Below are 25,617 nucleotides of genomic sequence, written 5' to 3' on the forward strand. Positions count from 1 at the left end.
CAGCCCTCCGCTTCAGGTACCAGTCCATGGTAATATTGGATACAGTGAAAAAATCACTTATATTTATTTTACCCCCTTTGGGAATCGAACCCGGGACCTCCAGAACGGTAGCCGAGCGTGCTGACCATTACACTACGGAGCCGGTTTAAATCACATTTATTATTATAGACAAATTAGCTTTAAATCTCATTTTTGTACTGGGCTCAAGTAACACATCAAAGTTCAAGCCCTGTTCTACGGTACTGATCGTATCGTCATACAGCGGTGACAAAAATTACTAGAGACGCGTGTAAAAAAACACACACATCAAATCATGTCACAAATTAGAGTATTACACTCATACAATATCCCTTTTTCCTCGTATGCTAAGCAAAAAGTGTGACAATTTTTCCTGTACAGGATTTATCCAATTCTTCAGAACAATTCATTGTAATCTATAGTATAGCACCACTAGTTTTTTCAACAAAGGACTCGTAGAGTAGAGTGTACAACTTACGCAAGCTAGTACGAGTGCGGGTATGCAACCCTGAGTATCGTGGCTATTGAAGTAAAGGCTAGTGCACTTGGGATGTTAGATTAGGTTAAATTACGTTAGATTGATATGAAATCGCATAGTTTTCAGGCGTTTTCATATAAAATCTGACATCGCACTACTGTTGGTGGTATTTTAAATCCGTGTGGTTAAGTAAAAAAAACGCGTTTTTTTTTCAAACAAGTCGGACTGTGGTTCTGTGAGGTTCAACCCACTCTTACACAACTTGTTTCCTACTTTTTATAAAGGGTAGTTATGGGCTATGAAGATAGTACGAAATTTAAACATTTTTTTATAATAATGACACAAATATTTCTATTAAAATACAGATAGAAAAAAAGGGATATGGAAACGCGCTTAATTTGCGACTTAACCGCATTAAATATGATCCATCTTGAATTCCATCAGTATTGGAGCCAGTTATTTTTCTTTATAATTATTTATATATTTTATAGGTACCAATTGTTTTATATTTTTTGCTTATATTATTTATTAACACCCTAAAAAAATGTGTCTATAAATTAGTACCTATTTTTGTACCATTGATTTTTAAACACCCTAATCCAAATCCGTGTCAAAATGTAGAAAATTCTGTCTCATTACGAATTGAATTGAAAGCGTGTCGGTCGAACCCGGTCAATTTGACAACTACTTAACAAACGGCTCACTTGCGGTGTAAGATTCAACCGATTACATCGAACAAAGTATAATTATCTAATATATACAGGTAGATATGTGACATTAAGAATCAAAATCCGACATATCCATTTTCAAAGTTATGAGACAATCGCGAAAAACACTAGTCTATATAAATTGCATCCAATTTTTTTTTAGATTTCATTGTTTGCATTTGTGTAAACAAGATATGGTTCTGAAGGTTTATTATTATACATATCTTCTTCCTCAAACCCTTATCCATGCCTCATTGGAGCATAGGGCACTGCATCATATAAACACAGTGTTGTATTGAGCGTTAACACATGAAGGAAAGGCGATCAGCCCTCCGTTTCAGCCCTCCGTCTCCGGGACCTCCGGTACGGTAGCCGAGCGTGCTGACCATTACACTACGGAGGCGGACATCATGAATTTAAATGTTTGTAAATATGTATGTAAATTATGAATAAAAGCAACATATAAGCTTCTGGACCAGAGGTTTACGAAGAGATTGATTCTTACGATGTAAAACTATTTCAGTGAATATATTTCTATATATTTTTACATATATTTTTATTTATTTTATACTATACTTTCACCATTTAAAGAATATATTTGCATGATGATTGCAAAGGTTTAATGCAATAATTTTAAGAGAGAAGAGGAAGAAGACAACCCTTATCCGCACGCCAATGGTGCATAGGGCACTGCGTCATATAAACTCAGTGTTATCTTGATTGTTTACACATGAAGGAAATGTGATCAGCCCTCCGCTTCAGGTACCAGTCCAGGGTAATATTGAATAAATATTACAGTGAAAAAATCACTGATATTCATATTACCCCCCCTGGGAATCGAACCCGGGACCTCCAGAATGGTGGCTGAGCGTGCTGACTATAACACTACGGAGGCGGACAAATCCATTAATAAATAAGTCCTACAAAACAGTGCACCTACTCATTTTTGTCCCAAAATGTATACGTCGGGTTTTGATACTACAGGTCACACATGGTACACATATAAGGCGTCAGGCATAAACCCGATAAAGGCTTAAACAATTCCAAAACACTCGATTAATCTCTGGAGCTGACGTTATCCGAAGAAGTCCTCGAACCGACTGGCAAAACTTTCAACGGGCGAATGCTCTTCAACTTCGAAGCGTGTACGTCGAACTTGGTATCCACGTCACATCCCATCAAGGGATGCGGCACGATGACCTCGGCCTCTTCCGTCTTGGCAATCTTGCATTCGCCGCTGTCCGGGCTTTGCAAGGTCTTTTCGTTTGGTGATAATGGGGTTCCCAGGCCGCTGTCGGTATTGGATTTAATCGTCTTGTCTTCGTAGCTAAACTGGGTCCTGCTTGGCTCGTTCAATTTCTTGGCGACTTCGGATGAGCTGACGAAGGATCGCGTGATTGGAGAACTGATGGATTTATCTTGGTAAGATGGATTTGGTGATAGGCGAGCGTCGAGCCTCTTCAGATTCTCGTCAAAGTCCCGTTTCAACTGTTCCGCTTGTAGCTTTTCCTGACGGATCTGTTCGTGGGAGTGCGCGAAGAATCCGGAAGTCTTTGATGAGTGAGTTGATGAAATGCTACTGGCGATACTGGAAGCATCGCTCAAATTACTGCTTCTCAACATTTCTAAGTTCTTGTTTAAATCTAATTTAGGCTTTGTGACTTGGTATTCGGAATCTTCGTCCAGGACCTTCAAAGGATAACCTTTCAGATTTGGTGGCATTTTGCTGGTTGCGGCGACACTCTCCTTTGCTTCTTTGACCTCCTTCTCCGCCATCAGACCAGCGTTGCAAGAGTACGATTTCTTCATGGATAAATACTGCCTCTTCTTCAGAAGTTCCGGGTCAATCTTTGCCGCTTTTGCGTCTTCTTTCTTGTTGAAGAGATTGGGAGAGCTCAAGCCGGTTTTCAGCATATTTTGTTTCTTGTCTAGTTTGTTGATCAACTTGTCATCCGAGTCGGAAGTCAATTCCTCCGAGACACTATTCGTAAGGTCCGTCATTGCGAATTTGCTGGCAAAGTTCTGGCCCAGTTTCTGCCCGAGCGCTCCGAGGGTCTTCCGGTCGGTTTGCTGGACTTGCTGGCACAGCCTCCTGATGTCGTTGGGCAGCTCGTTGTCCTTCCTTTTGTCGTGAGTGGTGCCGATGTATCTTGCCAGCGAAGCGACAGTTTGCTCCAAGGATTTTACTTGGTTTTCTAACTTGCTCTGCGATGTTTGGAAAGAGACGACCTTGGACATCGCGTCCTGAAATAACAAAAATTATATTAATTTTATTTCATTAATTGATTCAGCTGCCACTTTGTGGTAAAATCTATCCATTTTTAATTAATGTTTTACTTAATAAATGTTGAGATGTCAAAAAAAAAAACAAAATCTTTTGAAACTTCTAGATCATATATTGATCAAAATCGAAACACATTGCGCGCGAGTTTACAATATCCATCTATGATGGAATGAGAGAAGCTTTTATTAAGCAGAGACTCTTTCCATTATTTGTATGTGAAGTCCGAATCCTGGATTATATTCACATACTTGAGATACACTTGAAAACATGATTTTCAATTAATTAAAGCATTGTAATCAAAAACATAAGCTGGTAAGAAATATATACCATAAAACGGGGCTTTTGAACTTTGTTTTTTGGGGAACTTGAACTTTGAGTGTTACTTGAGCCCAGTACAAAAAAAATATTTAGATATGTAATTGGTCTACAATAATGAACGTATGGACATGATTCATTGTTTCCCTGACAGGTGACACTTATTGTCACCATACGTTCATTATTGTAGACCAAATACAGATTCAAATCTCTTTTTGTACTGGGCTCAAGTAACACATCAAAGTTCAAGTAGCCCCGTTCTACGGCACCAAAAGAGTAAGTAACAAACGTCATCCCAAGCGTTAGAGCAAAATGATCATCAGGTAAGGACCATGTCCGACAACACTTCTTCAAAATTAACTACGTCCTTACATCGAGTTGCTCCGTCAATCGCTGATTCTGTTTCGTCAGCTTCTTGTGATCGGCTTCCACGCGTGCGAGTTCGGCCATCTTGGGAGCCATGGCGGCCATTTCCTCCTGCAGGACGTTGTACTCCACGTGGTATTCGTTAAGCTGGCGGCTGAGATCCAAAGTGAAAGCCTGGAAGAAATTATATTGTAAGATCACCCAAGGTTATTAGGATTTGGCATTCGCTTTGTATTGGGCATTTTAACCGGATCCACGCGGCTCGCATAACCGTATGTGTTTTCACAAAACATGCCCCATACGCGACTGACATAAGCGTATGTGTTTTTACTTTGCTCCAAGTTTTGAACATCAGTTTAACTTGGAGGGATTTTTTCATGGTGTGGGACTTTGGATAAAATAATACGTCAACCCTTGGCCTCATGACATCTGTTGAAATATCTGACTAATAATTTGTAACATCACAAGGATAAATAAAAGAACAGATCCCTGATTTTTCTTACGGTCAGTAATTAGTCCGTGCCATAATCATGCCCTATATCTGTCTCACTTTTGACGCTACGCATCGCCAGTGGGTAAGAGTGACACACGATGTGTGCTTTGATTTATTTATGTTACGATCTTATTTGTTTATATTACGATATATTTCAAGAATAATGTGACACAAGTGTATTATAGAGTACCAAAAAGGCACAATGAATCCCATTGAACGTTTTTGTTTAGGGAAATAAATCGTTTCTTAACTAAATACATGATGTAATGATTTAAAAAACGGCGAAATACCGCCGCGCACGGGCGTCTCTCAGGAACAAAGTTAACGCGGTTAAAAGGTTAACCTATCATAAGATAGCTATGTGTGACTCCGTGGTGTAATGGTTAGCGTGTTTAGCTATTGTACTCCTGGTATTCGTCTTGTCCTGGGTTCAATTCCCAGGAGGGCGGTGAAAATAGATATTATTGATTTTACACTGTAATTTACTCTTTTTTTATTTTTCTTTTATGTACATCACATATCGCTCACTCCTTTCAAGAACGTCATAAATCAAAAATCGACAATTTTTAGTTGTGCATGTTTTCGGGATGTCCAGAAAATGTACTATATCCCAGCAAAAGAGGCATATTTTTAACTTAAATTTTACCCGCTACAGGGCAGAAAGTGTTGTTTTTGCATTTTGAAGAAAAGGTATTGTTTAATTATTTTTTCAAATATACTAAATATTTTTCAAGTGGGGAAAAAACCTTTAGGTTTTACCTAAAAAGATCTGTTGCACAGGAAAAAGTTCAATAAATGGTTTGATATTTATTTTTGATACATTGTATTATATTTTTAAACTTTAAAAACGTTCTCCTGAAAAATCAAGTTTTTTGATTTATGACGTTCTTGAAAGGAGTGAGCGATATGTAATACATAAAATATTACATAAAAAATATATATTATAAGTTATTCTATACACAGACACACACATACACATAGATATACACATACAAACATGCCTGCGTATGGACAAGTAGATAAGATAATAATCAGATAATTACATCAGAAATTACACCAGAAGTAATATTTTTCCTATTATTTATTCAATATTACCCTGGTCTGGTCCCTGAAGCGCAGGATTGATCGCCTTACCTTCATGTAAGTAACAGTCAAGATAACACTACGTCATTACGGTGCAGTGCCCTATGCACCGTTGGGTGCGAATAAGGGTTAGAAGAAGAGACAGCTATGGAATCTTAAGAGGAAATTGCTGTTGGACACAAAAGAGTAAAAAGAGCCTACCAGTTTGATGACTTTGTCCAGCATGACCTTGTCGATGTTTGGGATCTTGTGCTTCAGGTACTCCATTATCTCCTCAAAGGAGTCGCAGAGCATCAGACCGTCCTTGTGTATCTCCAGAAGGGCAAAGGCCACCCGGAACACGACTTCGGACGACTCCAGGAAGAGCAAATCTAAAACCAATAATGGAACATGTTACGGTGACTTGTCACTCAGTTACGAGTAGGCACCTAAACAAAGGAGTAAACTCGCCAGGTTGGCCACACTGATAAACCCGGCAGGTTGTCAGCCATGCGTACGGAATGAAGGAGAGTGTATAAAAACCCAGCGTTCCTATTCCCGTTCCCTACTGTATAATACATATATACAGTATGTTATGTTATATGTCCGCCTCCGTAGTGTAATGGTCAGCATGCTCGGCTACCGTTCTGGAGGTCCCGGGTTCGATTCCCAAGGGGGGTAAAATAAATAAAAGTGATTTTTTCACTGTCATATTTATTCAATATTACCATGGACTGGTACCTGAAGCGGAGGGCTGATCACCTTTCCTTCATGTGTAAACGATCAAGATAACACTGCGTTTATATGACGCAGTGCCCTATGCACCATTGGGTGCGGATAAGGGTTTAACAGTATGTTATAAAAAAATACACTAATAGAGAAACAAAAAGTCTTTAAGATAAAATAATAAAATATAATAAAATAACAAATAGTAAGCACCGGTAAAATACACGTCTCCTTCACACACTATGAGCGAGCAGCGAGAGAGAGTGAAACACAACGTTTAAATTTATCCATTATAACATGGAGAAGAAATGCTTAGAAAGTACAGATTTCAAGGTGGATAACAATATATTAAATAAACCTATACTTTCAAAAGCATTGGCTAACATGTGAAGCCGCGGAATGGGAGAGAACATGGCATAGTTTGTATTATGTAAAAATACTGCCAATACAGATTTTTGCCTAGTACCTCTTCGACGCACGCTAAGCTTTATTTGATTTAGGAGATCAGTGCTTATTATAGAATAGAATTTTATATAACAGGACCTAATCAGTAATTACCCTTCCATCACTACTACTACTACTACTACTACCATCACGCCGTTTCCCCACAAGGGAAGGCAGAGAGGATGGAACGCCACACTCTTCTGTCCTGACATACACTCCTCGCCTCCTTCACATCCACACATCTAGTCATGCATGCCCTCCGATTACGCAGACTTTTGACACCGCCAGATTTTAGGTTCTGATTGATCTGATTGTGCCAAGTCTTTTTCGGCCATCCACGTTCTGTTTTCCCTCTCACATTCGCCACTTATATTTACTTAGTCATTCTCTCGTTATCCATTCGCTCCACATGTCCATACCGCCGCAAAGGACTCTTCCTAATCTTTTCAATTATTCCTCGTTCAGCCTTACATTCCTTTCATATATCGTCGTTTTTAATATTTGATTTAATACGTCATACAATGATTTTCCACACATTCGCCTGAGGGAGCGCATTTCAACAGCGTTCACTCTGCTTTCATCCTTCCTTTGCCAGTTCTACGTTTCGCTTCCATACATTAGTGTCGGTACTAGCACGCCGTTGTGATGACTAAGATTTATTGATTTTAGCCGCTTCATTATGCAATAATAATCTAACTCAACAATGGGTATAATATATTATTTATTGATGCGGCACTAACATTGTGCAATGACATGATTATTTTATTAAAATTAAACACTTGAATATACCACTTTAATGAGTTTTATTTATATAAACGACTAGTTTCGAAAACGACAGATGTTTTCATCTTCAGGTAGAAATTAAAATAGAAATAATAAATAATTTAATTAAAATTGAATTGTTTTAATTTGTACCAGAAGATGAAAACATCTGTCGTTTTTGAAACTAGTCGTATATATAAATAAAGCTCATTAAAATGGTATATTCAATTGTTTAATTTTAATAAAATTGGTGTAATATCGCTCACTCCTTTCAAGAATGTCATAAATCAAAAATCGTCAATTTTCAGCTGTGCGTGTTTTCAGAATGCCCAGAAAATGTACTATATCTCAGCAAAGGCGGCATATTTTTAACTTAATATTTACCCGCTACAGGGCAGAAAGTGTTGTTTTTGCATTTTGAAGAAAAGGTATGGTTTAATTTTTTTTTTTAATAAACTAAATATTTTTCAATGGAGAAGAAGAAACATTCCGGTTTTACCTAAAAAGATCTGTTGCACAGTAAAAAGTTCAGTAAGTGGCTTGATATTTATTTTTAATACATTGTACTATATTTTTAAACTTTAAAAACGTTCTCCTGAAAAATCAAGATTTTTGATTTATGACGTTCTTGAAAGGAGTGAGCGATATGTCAAAGTATTAATTAGAGAAACCCAGATTTGTAGACGAGGATTTGAACATACCCAAAATGTAGCGATATGGTCACAAATGAGTTGAACAGTCCCTGTACTCACCGAATACTCTAGTCACAAAGCCAAGTGGAAACTGCGATGTGAAGATGGTCAGAATCCACGGAGCCGCGTACAGAGTGGGAGATATGTCGTACTGGTCAAACTTGTCGTACAAATCCGGCAGGTGGTCCTTCACCAACCTCGACAGTTGGTATAACTGAAAAAAAAAACTTGGTATTAACAAATAATTTATTTTATAACATTTTGAAAATGTCCAAATACTTGTTCACAAATCTGGATTATCTCCAATTATAGGGGGATAAGCTAAAATGATAAAAATTAAAATGATATTTTCCGGCGTTTCTCATGTGTGTGATTATAATCCAGGATTCGGACCTCACACACTCTAATAAAAGAGTTTCTACTCAATAAAAAGCTTCTTTTCATCTCACCAATAGATGTCTCTAGTGAAGTTCAAGTGATTCAAGAACAATGTTTCAAAATTGGTTGATATATATAGAACTTCCGAGAATTTGAGTAGTGTGGTTGTCAATAATGGGTAGAATTGGTGAATGTTACGAGTGTGTAAAATGATCACTTAAACCAGCTTATGACGGTCGTCAGCCCCGTAAATGCCCAGACTTCCATATTCTTCTTCATCTTTGATGAGATGTCAAAAAATTATATAAAAATTAATTTTTGGTTATGTCTCGTAAAACTCCTGGATCATATTGTACACTGTCCCAACCGCATTCCCAGAATTGATACAGAAGCGTCTAGGCTTCCTGACAGACTTCTCTCGCAAAGCAATTTTATTTTATGTATTAATTGTTAAATTAAACGCTGATTATTTGAGTCTACTAGTGGTATTTTATTTTTAAAAAACACAAAAAATTAATTTTGTGACAATTGTTTTCCCTAGTTGTACAAACGAATGTTTGTTTCGTTAGATAATGCCATAACTAGGCGAAACAATTGTCGCAAAATGGAATTTATGTGGTTTTTTTAACAATAAAATACAAGTTAGTTTGTGGCACATTTTATAAAATTTATAAAATAAAACAACTTTGTTTTAATAATAATAAAACCCTTATCCGCACCCCAATGGAGCATAGGGCACTGCGTCATATAAACGCAGTGTTATCTCGATCGTTTACACATGAAGGAAAGGTGATCAGCCCTCCGCTTCAGGTACCAGTCCAGGGTAATATTGAATAAATTTGACAGTGAAAAAATCACTTATATTTATTTTACCCCCCTTGGGAATCGAGCCCGGGACCTCCAGAACGGTAGCCGAGCGTGCTGACCATTACACTACGGAGGCGGTCACTTTGTTTTAACCACTTTTTATTGGTACACTTTCTCCAACCGGTTTCGACAAGAACCTTGTCATCATCAGGGCTTATGTAGTAATTCTAAAACATTGAAATACTCATAGTTGCCAATAAAAAGTGGTCAAAACAAAGTTGTTTTATTTTATAAAGTTTATAAAATGTGCCACAAAGTATCTGCGAAAAAAATTCAAGAAATCAAAAAAACAGTGTTTGATTTAACATTTAATACGTAAATTAAAATGGAGTTCTACAAATTAAATGTTAAATCTATAAAAAAAAATATTTTTAGGCAATTTTATTTTGTGAACCAAGTTGTGAAAATAATAAGATAATCTCCATCAAAATTGTACCACAATTTTATTGTGAATTTATATTTCAAAGGTTTTCAATGTCCCTGTCACTGCCAATCTAAATAAATACAAGTTTGTAAAACCACCACCAAGTTTCTAGAAGTGCCCCGGTGTAGGCAGTGAAAGGGATCAGTACGTAGTTCAGTTTGTCAGCTAGATCCGATTCCAACCTGACTTTGGGTGGTACACAGACGCCTCCACAACCCCGACCAGCACAGCAGACACGGAACAGTGCAAAGACATTTGCAGAAAATACGCACCTGAATCTGCAGCGCCACCATGTCGGGAAGGTATTGCTTTCGAAGTCCTCTCCGGAACATCAGATGCCTCAACATCAGAAATGCCTCTGCTTCATCCAGCTAAAAGAGTAAAGTAACATTAATTTTGGGAATTAGATGTCAGTATGAATAAGCTCTTGATAGCTGGAATAGTAGAGAAGATTCAATTCAATTCAATTCAATTTATTCAATAAAAAAATAATATATACATAACAAACAATATTCAAGGCGTATATATTAAAAGTAAGCAAGAAGACTTAAAGGTGTAGAAGAATCCCCCTTCGGAAAACTCCTTCGGACACATGGAACAGATCAATATCCAATGTGATATTGTTCAACATGGCGGTAGCTCTTCCTACAGGCATAACCACCGGCAGGTTGCTCCTGTGTATAGGAATGTGAAACAATCTATGCCGACGCTGTCTTAGGTAACTATCGGGAACATACAGACCAATGCTCCGGATAATTTCAGGATTATCGATCATACTGTGCAACAATCGATAAAAATGCGTAATTAAATACACATTCCTTCTAGTCTCTAAACTATTGTAGCCAAGCATACCCTGGAGAAACTGGGTCGGGTAGAGCCAAGGATAATAGCCGTACTCTCTCATGTAGAGATACGTCAAAAACTTCTTTTGGACTTTCTCTACCATAAGAGAGTACTTAAGCTTGTGTGGCCCCCAGATCATCGAGCCACTCTCGAGTCTACTTCGCACCAAGGAGTTATAAAGAGTTCTCAGCACGCGGGTATTTTGGAAAACCCTGGCAGTACGCAGAACAAATCCTAGCATTTTCAATGCATTACCACTGACTGCCTCTATGTGATGGTGAAATGTCAGGGTGCTCACAAATCTAACGCCCAGATCCCTAACATTCGATGCTCGCATCAGATTTTGGTCGTTCATTTTGTAGCGATAAAATAATGTTTTTTGGGCCCTAGTGAAAAACGTGATCGAACACTTAGAAACATTAAACATTAGTTTGTTTCGTCTTCCCCATTCACATATATTTGATATATCTGCTTGGAGAAGACGAAAATCGTCAAAAGTTGTCACCTTTAAGAAAAGCTTTAGGTCATCCGCAAATAACAAAAACCGTGAGTTTAAAATTACATTCTTGATATTATTAATGAAAATAGAAAACAATAATGGACCCAGGTTAGAGCCTTACAATGATGAGTTACAAAGGACTGACGTAAAGACGCTGGACTGACAATACAGTGAATCTATCTACTATAGACATGGTTCAGTATAGTACAGGTAAGAATCTGACTGCCATGAAGGATATGATCAATATGGAGAAAAAGAAGTCATATATTGTTCAATTGATCGAATTAGCTACTTGTGCAAACAAGATACCCTGTAGACCACCATTTATCTATTCAAGGAGTATCAGCCTGCACCCCATGCAGCTGTGTGTCCATACAAGGTACCCATATAGCATCTGCTGGTCCATTCACGGTGCAAAAGCCTTTACCTAATGCGGCTGTGTGTGCCATATCGCTCACTCCTTTCAAGAACGTCATAAATGAAAAACTTGATTTTTCAGGAGAACGTTTTTAAAGATAACTATATCAAGCCACTTATTGAACTTTTTACTGTGCAACAGATCTTTTTAAGTAAAACCTGAAGGTTTTTTCTCCATTTGAAAAATATTAAGTATATTTTTTTTTTTAAATTCGAACAATACCTTTTCTTCAAAATGCAAAAACAACACTTTCTGCCCTGTAGTGGGTATATATTAAGTTAAAAATATGCCTCTTTTTTTGGGATAAAGTACGTTGTCTGGGCATTCCGAAAACATGCACAACTGAAAATTGTCGATTTTTGATTTATGACGTTCTTGAAAGGAGTGAGCGATATACGTTTGGATGAGCGAGCTGGTACTGTATTACGCTCAAAGAAAAACTAAGTTATCCAATTCATAAATTGTGTTTTAAGCAAAAAATTCAATCACTTTAAATGGTACATGGGATAATGAAAATTAAGTTACGGGCTATCGTATATCTAAAGAATGGATTTGTATAATATCAGTGTTGATTTTGTTTTTTAATTTTTACATAAGTATTTCTACCATCAATATCAGAAAATAAACCAGAATGGAGATGGCAAAGGAGATGTCATCCGTTATATCTTATATCTTAGTGATAATTTACTGATTTGGTCCTGTTATATAAAATTATTAACAATTTTTTGGACAGCCCTGATCTCCTAAATCAAATAAAGCTTAGCGTGCGTCCAAGAGGTACTAGGCAAAAATCTGTATTCGCAGTATTTGTACATAATGCAAACTATGCCATGTTCTCTTCCATTCCGCGGCTTCACATGTTACCCAACGCTTTTGAAAGTATAGATTTATTTAATATATTGCTATCCACCTTGAAGTCTGTACTTTCTCAGCATTTCTTCTCCATGTTATAATGGATAGATTTAAACGTAGTGTTTCACTCTCTCTCTCGCTGCTCGCTGATAGTGTGTGAAGGAGACGTGTATTTACTCTAGTGCTTACTATTTGTTATTTTATGTATTTCATTAGTGTATTTTTATATTAGATACTGTATATATGTATTGTGTTAAAGGCATTAGCCGTTCAATAAATAAATAAATAATTTGTTGCTGCAGACCAATCCACAGGAATGAGACCGGAGGGAGAGATATCAGACACACTCTAATTTTGAGTTGCCACTTTTTAAATGGCAAAGTACTGTCTGTAGTATGTAAAATAAATCTGTATATTGTACTGTAGTATCCTTACGTGCAAAAGGAGTACTCCGGCGACAAAGCTAAGTCCCTGGCAGTAGCCGACTTCAGGGTCGAGTAGGGAGTAGGCCTTCAGCAGGTTGAAGAGGGCCAGCTGTCCGGGGCCCAGTGGGGAAGAGAAGTACGTGTGGCTCGGAAATGTGCGACCTTTAAAAAAACAGAATGCCAAATTCATTATAAAGGCGGATTCACAATTAGGCAGTTACTGGCGTCAGTACTGAAGCAGGGAAATGTTTTTTATACATTATACTTGCCTATACATCTTTTTTCTTACTGATCATCCAAAAATTATACGTGATTCAAAATGGGATACTAAAAGACCCCAGTTTATATACACCGCAGGACAAAAAAAATTACGAGTTTGCTTGCTACCGCACGCCTTGACTTTACTGAACTCTTTTTCTAAGAAATCCTTTATCGATACCTCTTTCTTTTGTTCAATAAATTAAAGACACTTTGTGTCACCTTTCTACAATATTTACATTTTAAAATGTCTCAACAATTTTGTTTTACCCGCGTTTGAGGGAACATAACACAACAATCATGGAAAGTGCAAAGCAAATGTCGATTACGATAAAATCCAAAATAATCACACTGTCGCAACAAAACATATCTAATTGTAAAATATCTCGTCGAGTTGGGTATTCAGAAGGTGCAGTGAGGTTTTTATTTAAAAAATTCCAAGAATCTGGATCCATAGAACGGAAAAAAGGAAGCGGATGGGGGCGCGCGACATCTGCCCGAGATGATCGCTTAATAAAAAAAATTGTTATGCGCGATCGATTTTTAATGGCACTTAAAATACACGCAGAGGTGCAGTCTACTAGCTAATCAACATTTTCAGTAAAAACAGTGTCCAGGCGGCTGTTGGAGCATGGTTTCCAAGCACGAAGTCCCGCAAAGAAACCATTACTGACGAACAAAATGCAGAAGGCTAGACTGGATTGGGCGAAGGAGCACCAGAATTGGACCTTGGAGGATTGGAAAAATGTTATTTTCTCCGATGAATCAAAATTCAACCTTTTTGGTCCAGACGGCAGAAAGATAGTTCGACGAAAACTTGGGGAAAGATACCATCCGTCGTGCGTCACTCGAACCGTTAAACATTCACCCTACGTCATGATTTGGGGGTGCATGACAGCGTACGGTTTGGGACCTCTAAATTTTATACAGGGTACGATGAATGCCATCCAGTACAAAAAAGTGTTAAAAAACCATCTTATTCCAACAATCGAGGACATTACGCAGTATACCGCGGACCCGATTTTTCAGGACGATTTGGCGCCGTGCCATAGAGCCCGCACTGTGAGTACAAATATTTATTTTTTAATGCACTTTATAGACCACTTGATAAATAATTTATTGTTTTTCTTACAGATCATTGAATACAAGGATAAAATTGGCTTAAAATCGTTGACGTGGCCCGGGAATAGTCCTGATTTGAACCCAATAGAAAATTTATGGGCGATTATGAAAAAAAAAGTTGAGAAAAAAAAATAAAAAAACATTGAGGAATTAAAAAAAACTTGATTCAAGTTTAGGAAGAATAAATAACATCAGAAATTTAAGATTCGCTTTACGCTTCGTTAAATAATAGAATTTTACATGTTATAAAAAATAAAGGTGAATTCACTAAGTATTAAATATTTTTAAATGTTATAAATATGTTTAAATGTAAAATACCTTAATTTTAAATAAAGCGATTAGAACCTTCTTCTTAAATATGAATTAAAAAATTACATGTCTTTTATTACTCCATCACAAACACTCGACCATAAATGAACCGTTATGGGTCTCTAAGGTTCGGATAATCTGATACCTGGTATATAATGGCAATTTCTAAGTACAATTCATGAGTAAGATCTTTCATTTTAACCTTGAAGTAACGAGTAGTCATCATATATGTTAAACAATACAAAAAAAACTAATTAAATATCAAGAATAATTCATTATGTGTCAATTTTAGTTTTTTTGAGGACTCGTAAATTTTTTTGTCCAGGGGTGTATGTATGGAAATCCTAGTACACAGCTTGCGGCAAGTCCCAGCTCGCCGAGTCATAGACGGCATGTCTTTTAAAATGCGCAGTCAAGGGCCGACTGAGCAAGAACAAGACAATACTTTCAACAAGACTTTCCTAGTGTTTGAAGTCAGTTACACTTTAAAAAATTTTTTTAAAAGGAATAACCCGCAAAGCCTCTGCAGGTAGGGTAGTAAGGACAGGAAAGGTAAATATGAAAAATACATTACATTTATTTTGCACTTGGCGGGAATCGAACCAACTACGCCACGGCGCACTTAATGTTAATATGGCCTAACATCAAATAACTAAGCTAAGATCCGTCATATTTTATTGAGATAGTATCAAGATCATTGATTAAATATCTTCTTCTTTTTCTAGATCCTAAGGATCTGTTTGTGCCTCCGCTTGTAGCTCTTGGGATGTTGACTCCCAGCTGTCTTTCCACCTTTTCCGAGGTCTGCCTGGGGGTCTGCGTCTTTCAGGGATTCCTTGAAGGGCGATACGTGGAAGTCTGTCATCTGACATTCTGTTTACATGATCATTCCAGTATCGCCTTCGTTGTCGTCCCCACCTCGCGATATCTTCCATCTTACACATGCTCTGGATGTCGGTATTTCTTACTCGTTCTTATTAAATATTGATATAAGATTTTTTAAGGTTTTTTTTTAAATGGATGGGTTCGAATGGAAACCAAGAGTTTCTACACCAGATCTGGGAATGTGGGGAAAGCTGTCAGAGGTGATAGTTATATAATATTGGAAACAAACCTAGGTCTATGAGAATGGCGTGCTGGTGTGATGTGAGCTGCTTCAGAAGCACTTCGTACGGCGTGGAGTAGTTGGGGAATAGCTTGGTATCAGGGGGAGGTTGACGCAGACAGAACTGCTCAGCTAAGAAGTACCAAACCTCACCCCTTTTGGCTCTTGGAACTCCTAAAATGCACAACATATACCAGGGTCAAAAATTGTATAACAATCTTTACTTTTCTCGTACTGATCATTAAAAAATTACACGTGATTCAAAGAGGGGTAACAAAAGACCCCAGTTATATTTGTATGGAAATTGTAATACGCAGTTTGCATGAGTCATAGGTGCCACGTCCGTCCCAACGCGCCGTCAAGCGCTAACCGAATGTGGCCATTCAATAAGCAAAAGGCCTTTTGTAGCATATTTATATTGTTAATTCTTGGGACTATCAAACCTTTGTTGTGGGTAGATCGTGTATCATGGTTGTGTAATAAAAGATTTTGATATTTTTATCTAGTTTGTTGTTCAACGATGATACTCATCCACAATATTCCATGTACCGGCACTAATTTTAAATGTTTATATATCAAGATTGGATTGTCCCTTTGGTTATATATATATGACTGGGTACAATTTTTCTGAGTATAGAATATTGTAGATTTTGAACCATTTTTAAATTTGTAGCCCTATTTACTCTGTTCCCAGCATTCACTCTCCATTCTATATATACACAACAGTCCTTCCATATAACATCAAAACATAAATTGTTAGTACCGTGTCGTATCGCCTGAAGGAGCATCTGGGAGTCCACTTTTGTAGAGATCCTCGACTCTCTGGGAGCCGTGAGCATATCCCACACTTTGGAGTTCTCGTGAGCGCAGCCACCGATGTCCTCGTATTCCAACTTGATTCTCTTCACCGCTGACACTTCTTGCCGCGCTGGAAAATACAAAAAAATTGTGGAAAAATCGGTGATAGAATCACTGATACACAAACGTCAAGTAGTAAAGACGTTGGACTAAAGAAGAGAAGAGTAACAGAAGAACTGAGAAATTTTTAAGACAGATGGACCATAAACAATTTTTTCGTGGAATTTAAAACATAGCCAACACGCCTGATATGCAATGATTCTTATTTGCTTTAAATAATAAAATAAAAAATTGTTTTGCGGCCCGGTAGTATATCTCATTTCTAAAATCTGGCCCGGCTACACAAAGTGTTGGCCACCCATGATGTATATCATGGTTTAAAAAAAAATGTATTTATTAGCTATGTTTTTGTTGCCTATTATGTACGCCTCCGTAGTGTTATGGTCAGCACGCTCGGCTACCGTTCTGGAGGACCCGGGTTCGATTCCCAGGGGGGGTAAAAATAAATATGAGTGATTTTTTCACTGTAATATTTATTAAATATTACCCTGGACTGGTACCTGAAGCGGTGGGCTGATCACCTTTCCTTCATGTGGAAACGATCAAGATAACACTGCGTTTATATGACGCAGTGCCCTATGCACCATTGGGGTGCGGATAAGGGTTTTATATTATATATTATGTACAAGGATTTAGCATATTTAGTTTGTGTGTCTTAAAAATTATGCTTTGCGTACACGCGTTTGCGATTTCATACTGTTTCCGCCGATCTCTTTTTAGCAGCGCGCAAGTTGTCTTTCGTGGTGGTTGTGCCGCTACGTCAGATTTGGCAGATACTTGCTATGTATTTTTTTCTCAATTTCAGATACTTAGCAGATTTAAAATTGCAATTGTTACATTTTGACTTTAACTATGATCAATAAATGCGACATTTAGGAATATTCACATCATTTTGAGTGTGCTATTATCTTCTTCGTCTTTGTTAAGATATCAAATAATTTTTACAACATTTTGAGTGTGTACAAATATGTACTTGTTCACAAAATCTGGATTATCTCCAATTATATGAGTATTTTTCAAATTATTTTTTTGACATCTCATCAAAGATGAAGAAGAATATGGAAGTCTAGGCATTTACGGGGCTGACGACCGTCATAGGCTGGTTTAAGTGATTACTTTACACATGTGTAACATTCATTAATTCTACCCAGTTTTGCAAACCACACTACTCAAATTCTTGGAAGTTCTATTTATATGAACCAATTTTGAAACATTGTTCTTAAATCACTAGGACTTCACTAGAGACATCTATTAATAATAATAAAAATAAAACCCTTATCTGCACCCCAATGGTGCATAGGGCACTGCGTCATATAAACGCAGTGTTATCTTGATCGTTTACACATGAAGGAAATATTGAATAAATATGACAGTGAAAAAATCACTAATATTTATTTTACCCCCCTTGGGAATCGAACCCGGGACCTGCAGAACGGTAGCCGAGCGTGCTGACCATTACACTACTCTCTATCTATTGGTGAGATGAAAAGAAGCTTTTTATTGAGCAGAAACTCTTTCATTAATATGTGCGATCTGAATCATTGATTATAAAAATTGGTTCGTATAAATAGAACTTCCAAGAATTTGAGTAGTGTGGTTGTCAATAATGGGTAGAATTGGTGAATGTTACACGTGTGTAAAGTGATCACTTAAACTAGCTCATGGCTTACGGTTGTCAGCCCTGTAAATGCCCAGACTTTCATATTCTTCTTCATCTTTGATGAAATGTCATATTTTTAAAATAATAATAGGAATATTGTCATTTTTTCCGTTTTTATATCACATTTTAATACAGTGTACTAAATACATATCACCATTGCGAGTGATAGTTTTTAGCACTGTAAGGGAAAGATTAACCTTTTAACCGCGTCAACTTTGTTCCTGAGAGACGCCCGTACGCGGCGGTATTTCCCCGTTTTTAAAATGATTACTTTTATCATGTATTTAGTTAATAAACAATTTATTTTCCTACACAAAGACGTTCAATGGAATTCATTGTGCCTTTTTGGTACTCTATAATACACACGTGTCACATTATTCTTGAAATATATCGTAATATAAACAAATAACATTGTAACATAAATAAATCAAAGCACGCATCGTGTGTCACTCTTACCCGCTGGCGATGTGTAGCGTCGAGAGTGAGACAGATATAGGGCATGATTATGGCGCGGACTGATTACCGACCGCAAGAAAAATCAGGGATCTGTTCTTTTATTTATCCTTGTGATGTTACAAATCATTAGTCAGATATTTCAACAGATGTCATAAGGCCAAGGATTGACGTATTATTTTATCCAAAGTTCCACACCATGAAAAAATCCCTCCAAGTTGAACTAAGGTTCGAAACTTGGAGCAAAGTAAAAACACAAACGGTTATGTCAGCCGCGTATGGGGCATGTTTTATTAAAACACATACGGTTATGCAAGCCGCGTAGATCCGGTTAAACAAGGTTACTCCACTGCTACATATATATATCAAGACATTGGATTCATTAGGCATTTCAAGACAATCGACTATGTATCAATTTTAGAGTCCCGGGAGCACAGACCAGAAACAAAAACTTATTTAAAATCCCTAAAATGCACACATTTTGTCCGCCTCCGTAGTGTAATGGTCAGCATGCTCGCCTACCGTTCTGGAGGTCCCGGCTTCAATTCCCAGGGGGGTTTAATAAATATAAGTGATTTTTTCACTCTAATATTTATTCAATATTACACTGGACTGGTACCTGAAGTGGAGGGCTGATCACCTTTCCTTCATGTGTAATCGATCGAGATAACACTGCGTTTATATGAAGCAGTGCCCTATGCACCATTGGGGTGCGGTAAGGGTTTTATTATTATTAAAATGCACACAAAGTCCTACCAAAATTCATTTTTAAATCGAGCCTGCGATATATGCAATGAAACGCTAAATGGAATAGACGTCAATAATGTTTCTTTTCATACGTTTAAAAGAAAAATTGTTGATGTCTATTTGACCAGTTGATAAAGAAATGTTCTATATAGTTCTACTTTGACAACAGTTTATTTAAATTGTTCTATTTTTTATTTCCTAAGTGGAAACTTATAATTGGAATCATATTATGTTATTTTTGTCGAAATATTCTGTTGGTTTTCCAATAAAAAAATAAAAAATAAAAAATAATAAAAATAATGAAATAGTACCTCTCAGTCTGGCATTCTCCTTCTCCATGCGGATGAGCAGGACAGCCTGGTTGATGGCCTTCTTCCACAGGTCGCGGAGTTCTTCCCTGGTCCTCTTGGTGCCCTCCTGATGCTGCTGAAGGTTGTTGAAGGACGAAGGTCTTCGCAGCAGATCAGAGCTGCAAGGATCTGGAATGGAGCCACAATTATACCAACTATAACGGCTTCTTGATTGCGTTCTTCATTGTCTGGCCATGATCAACTGTTGACTCGGAAGATTTTTTTAGCAAATTCTGTTGATAATTCTTAAAACTGGTAGTGAATGTGTTTATATATATAAAACCCTTATCCGCACCCCAATGGTGCATAGGGCACTGCGTCATATAAACGCAGTGTTATCTTGATCGTTTACACATGAAGGAAAGGTGATCAGCCCTCCGCTTCAGGTACCAGTCCAGGGTAATATTGAATAAAATATGACAGTGAAAAAATCACTAATATTTATTTTACCCCCCTTGGGAATCGAACCCGGGACCGCCAGAACGGTAGCCGAGCATGCTGACCATTACACTACGGAGGCGGACATAATGTGTTTAGTAAATCATAAATTAATGAAGTAAATCCCTAAAAACAATGAATAAACACAATGGATTCAATATCTTATATCAATCAAGATTTATCTATAACATATATACTGTACTGTATTATAATACATATATACAGTATCTAATATAAAAATACTCTAATGAATACACTATTAGAGAAACAAAAATTCTTAAACATAAAATAATAATAAAATAACAAATAGTAAGGACTGATAAATACACATCTCCTTCACACACTATCAGCGAGTAGCGAGAGAGAGTGAAACACAACGTTTACATTTATCCATTATAACATGGAGAAGAAATGCTGAGAAAGTACAGACTTCAAGGTGGATAGCAATATATTAAATAAATCTATACTTTTAAAAGCATTGGGTAACATGTGAAGCCGTGGAATGGGAGAGAACATGGCATAGTTTGCGTTACGTACAAATACTGGGAATACAGATTTTTGCCTAGTACCTCTTTGGCGCACGCTAAGCTTTATTTGATTTAGGAGATCAGGGCTGTTGAGAATTTTATATAACAGGACTAAATCAGTAATTACCCTTCTATCACTAAGATTTATTAATTTTATTAATTTGTCATATGGCTCATTTATTTGTTTTATTTGTCTTGTCATATTTTCTAAATAAGACACCACTAAATCTGATAGATCTTTGTGTCCTATTGCCTCATCAATTTGTCGGAGGCAAAAACAAATGCTATGTTTATAAATCGAGAAAGAAAACCGCTCCTACGATATAAGAATTTTCACATTTTTCCCGTTTTTAACCTTTTAACCGCGTTAACTTTGTTCCTAAGAGACGCCCGTGCGCTGCGGTATTTCGCCTTTTTTTAAATGATTACTTTTATCATGTATTTAGTTAAGAAACGATTTATTTTCCTAAACAAAAACGTTCAATGGGATTCATTGTGCCTTTTTGGTTCTCTATAATACACGTGTGTCACATTATTCTTGAAATATATCGTAATATAAACAAATTAGATCGTAACATAAATAAATCAGAGCACGCATCGTGTGTCACTCTTACCCACTGGGGATGCGTAGCGTCGAGAGTGAGACAGTTATAGGGCATGATTATGGTGCGGACTAATTACCGACCACAAGAAAAATCAGGGATCTGTTCTTTTATTTATCCTTGTGATGTTACAAATTATTAGTCAGATATTTCAACAGATGTCATAAGGCCAAGGATTGATGTATTATTTTATCCAAAGTTCCACACCATGAAAAAATCCCTCTAAGTTGAACTGAGGTTCGAAACTTGGAGCAATGTAAAAACACAAACGCTTATGTCAGCCGCGTATGAAACATGTTTTGTTAAAACACATACGGTTATGCGAGCCGCGTGGATCCGGTTAAACAACTTTTTCATATGGTGTACAAAATACATATCACAGGTGCACGCGGAAGTTTTTTAGCATCGTAAGGGAAGGGTTAACTTTGTGATATGGTAATTCACTTTCAATTTATTTTATTAATAGATAATATACACATTACAAACTTCAATTTAAATCGTATACATTAACAAAAACAGAAAATAAGCAAGAATTGCTAAAGGTGTAGAAGAATCCAACTTAGGAAAACTCCTTCAGACACATGGATGAGATCAATATCCAATGAGATACTGTTCAACATAGCGGTAGCTCTTCCTACAGGCATAACCATCGGCAGGTTGGTCCTGTGTATAGGAATGTGAAACAATCTATGTCGACGCTGTCTTAGCTAACTATCGGGAACATACAGACCAAATTCCGGATAATTTCAGGATTATCGATCATACCGCGCAACAAAGGATAAAAATGCGTAATCAAATACACATTCCTTCTAGTCTCTAAAATATTGTAGCTGAGCATACCCTGGAGAAACTGGGTCGGGTAGAGCCGAGGATAATAGCCGTACTCTCTCATGTAGAGTACCTCAGAAACTTCTTTTGGACTTTCTCTACCATAAGAGAGTCCCCAAATCATGGAACCAGTCTCAAGTCTACTTCGCACTAAGGAGTTATAAAGAGTTCTCAGCACGCGGGTATTTTCGAAAACCCTGGCAAACTAGAAGTAAGTATTTATAAAAGTGATATTACACAAAGTGAAGGATGAATGATAAGGAGAGTATTACCTGTGTAATCCTCACCACTCTCCGGGTCCAGGCAGTCGTCGTTAATGCCTTCCCGCGTGATCCTGTTGAAGATGGCTTGTCTCCAGGATCCGGTGCGCCCCATCTCTTCAGCCTCTCCCCTGGCTTCTCCTGGACCCTCGTGAGGAGACGGCTGTTTGGGGGAGGGGCTGCTGCCCAGCTTGAGGAATCTGCAACAACAAAAGACATATTATTTTTGACATCAAATCAAAGATGAAGAATAATATGGAAGTCTGGGCGTTTACGGGGCTGACGGCCGTCATAGGCTGGTTTAAGTGATCACTTTACACACTTTACAACCATCCTATGACATTCACCAATTCTACCCATTATGTACTATGGTTTTACGAGTTTATGTACTAATTCTAAAACATTGAAATACTCATAGGTTATAGTTAATTACCCTTCCCTTATGATACCATGTTACACATGTGTAAAGTGATCACTTTACACACGTGTTACATTCACCAATTCTACCCATTATTGACAGTACTCAAATTCTTGGAAGTTCTATATATATATGAACCAATTTTGAAACATTGTTCTTGAATCACTAGAACTTCACTAGAGACATCTATTGGTGAGATGAAAATAAGCTTTTTAGTAAGCTGAAACATTTTTATTAGTATGTGAGATCTGAATCCTGGATTATAATCACACACATGAGATACGCCAGAAAATATCATTTTCATTTATATTATTTAAGCTTATAATTTGACCGGATAATTTATTTACAACATTTTGAGTTCAAATACTTGTTCACAAAATCTGGATAATCTTAGATAATCCAGATTTTGTGAACAAGTATTTGGACATACTCAAAATGTTGTTAACAAAAGACATCATTACTCCAAGTCTTCTGACACTCTTTACATAAATACTCAAAATTATAATGAAAGTTTTTAAAATTATTATTGGTGCATATTTAGATATGCATGTTTAGATGTCCGCCTCCGCGGTGTAATGGTAAGCGTGCTGGCTACCGTGCTGGAGGTCCGGGTTCGACTCCCAGGAGGGGATGAAAATAAATATTGGTTATTTAAAAATCTTTGAAAATAGGTGCCTGAGGCGAATACTGGGTATAAAGTGGTATAACTTCGTCAGAAATGACAATGTGAGGAGAAGAACTCAACAGCCCCTCATACTGGATGTCCTGAAGAAGAGAAGGTGGACATGGTTGGGACATGTCCTTAGAATGCCACCTGAGAGCATCAACCCCTCGCGTCTCTTCTTCCAACCCCGAGGATTTTGGCGCCCATTCACCGACTATACTCAGCGGAACTTTGAGACGCCAGACTGACCTGGGGGGAAGCCAACGAGATGGCGCATGACAGAGTGACTTGGAGACGTCTCATGTTGGCCATATGCTCCACCTAGGGAGCAAACATGGGAAAAAGAAAGAAGAAAGATTTCTTACATGTCCATCATTGGAGATTTGAGCTGTGGCGTGGGAGATGATTCGTGTATCTCTCTCCCGTTTTGGAGTTGCAAATTCAAGATGGCCGCATTTTCCGCTCCACCATTTTGGCTTCCGCCAGAGGTGTTGTAGGAGCCTTCCTTGATGTTCTCATTGGAGACTGAAGAGTTGGAGCGAACCCACTGCGCCTGCTTCAGGGATGGGGCTAGATCTGAGTGAAGATCGTGATTCGAATCCCGAGTGGGAGTCGCTCCCTGGTTTGGCGACATCTCCTGCGAAAAATTATATTTATTAAATCATTATTGATGGTCAAACATTAAACTGGCAGTACACAATAGAGTTCTGGTTCCAACCCTTATGTATGGAAGCGAAGCATGGAGTTGGCAAAAGAAGGATGAAAGCAGACTGAATGCAGTTGAAATGCGATCCCTCAGACGAATGTGTGGCAAAACGATGTTTGATAGATGTTCGAATGATGAAATAAGGAAAGAATGTAAGGCTGAGATAAGCATTATCGATAAAATTAAGAAAGGTGTGTTGAGATGGTTTGGACATGTGGAGCGTATGAGTGAAGAAAGAACGGTTAAACAAATTTATGAGGCGAATGTAGTTGGAAAAAGAAGCAGAGGACGACCGAGGAAAACTTGGCACAATCAGGTATGTCAAATACTTGAAAGCGGCCGGGTCAGGAGTCGTAATAATCGTCGGGTATGTATGAGGAGATGCATGAATGTAGAAGAGGCAAAGAATGTTTGCAAGGACAGAGTGGTGTGGCGTTCGATTCTCTCTGCCTACCCCTGCGGGGAAGCGGCGTGGTGGTTAGTTAGTTTTTTTTTATTGATGGTTTCTGAAGCGCTATTTTCGAAAAATATTTAAGATGCGATGGCTATGTGACCCAAACGGACCAGATGTGATGAAGTCGACCTGGCCATTTGACACTGTACCAAAAGAAAAGTGAATTTTCGACTTGTTTTTTACTATTATCTTGTCCAAGAATAAACAATAGATTATATCGCTCACTCCTTTCAAGAACGTCATAAATCAAAATACTTGATTTTTCAGGAGAACGTTTTTAAAGTTTAAAAATATATTACAATGTATTAAAAATAAATATCAAGCCACTTATTGAACTTTTTACTGTGCAACAGATCTTTTTAGATAAAACCTGAAGGTTTTTTCTCCATTTGAAAAATATTTAGTTTATTAAAAAAAAAATTTAACCATACCTTTCCTTCAAAATTTAAAAACAACACTTTCTGCCCTGTAGCGGGTAAATATTAAGTTAAAAATATACCGATTTTGCCGGGATATAGTACATTTTCTGGGCATTCCGAAAACATGCACAGCTGAAAATTGACAATTTTTGATTTATGACGTTCTTGAAAGGAGTAAGCGATATAGTATCACAACAAAGTGCCCTTGAGGTAGCGTTTTACGAAAATGGCTCTATGTAAATTACATTATTTATTGATTCCGCATTAACTTTGTGGAATGACATGTTGATTTTTTTAAATAAAACACTTGTAATAAACCACTTTAT

The 25,617-nt window shown here is 37.4% G+C and overlaps 1 protein-coding gene across 2 annotated transcripts in view; it reads right to left on the bottom strand.

The window, feature by feature from the left end:
- Positions 1 to 2,117: 2,117 nt before the first annotated feature.
- plx (PTB_TBC1D1_like and TBC domain-containing protein plx) overlaps positions 2,118 to 25,617 on the bottom strand; it is a 77,830-nt gene continuing 54,330 nt past the window's right edge. For both annotated transcript variants that reach the window (XM_088259046.1, XM_088259047.1), the window contains 11 exons: positions 24,078 to 24,349; positions 22,643 to 22,830; positions 19,937 to 20,104; positions 16,611 to 16,775; positions 15,857 to 16,021; positions 13,064 to 13,215; positions 10,289 to 10,387; positions 8,408 to 8,561; positions 5,946 to 6,115; positions 4,175 to 4,342; positions 2,118 to 3,447 (listed from right to left, as the gene is read on the bottom strand). In XM_088259046.1, coding sequence (XP_088115172.1) covers positions 2,260 to 3,447; positions 4,175 to 4,342; positions 5,946 to 6,115; positions 8,408 to 8,561; positions 10,289 to 10,387; positions 13,064 to 13,215; positions 15,857 to 16,021; positions 16,611 to 16,775; positions 19,937 to 20,104; positions 22,643 to 22,830; positions 24,078 to 24,349 — 2,889 coding nt within the window. In that variant the 3' untranslated portion in view covers positions 2,118 to 2,259. The remainder of the gene's footprint in view (positions 3,448 to 4,174; positions 4,343 to 5,945; positions 6,116 to 8,407; positions 8,562 to 10,288; positions 10,388 to 13,063; positions 13,216 to 15,856; positions 16,022 to 16,610; positions 16,776 to 19,936; positions 20,105 to 22,642; positions 22,831 to 24,077; positions 24,350 to 25,617) is intronic.

Source organism: Brachycentrus maculatus, unplaced genomic scaffold (assembly GCF_059751285.1).
Source record: "Brachycentrus maculatus isolate JH-2025_06_01 unplaced genomic scaffold, ASM5975128v1 h1tg000108l, whole genome shotgun sequence".
NCBI lineage: Eukaryota > Metazoa > Arthropoda > Insecta > Trichoptera > Brachycentridae > Brachycentrus > Brachycentrus maculatus.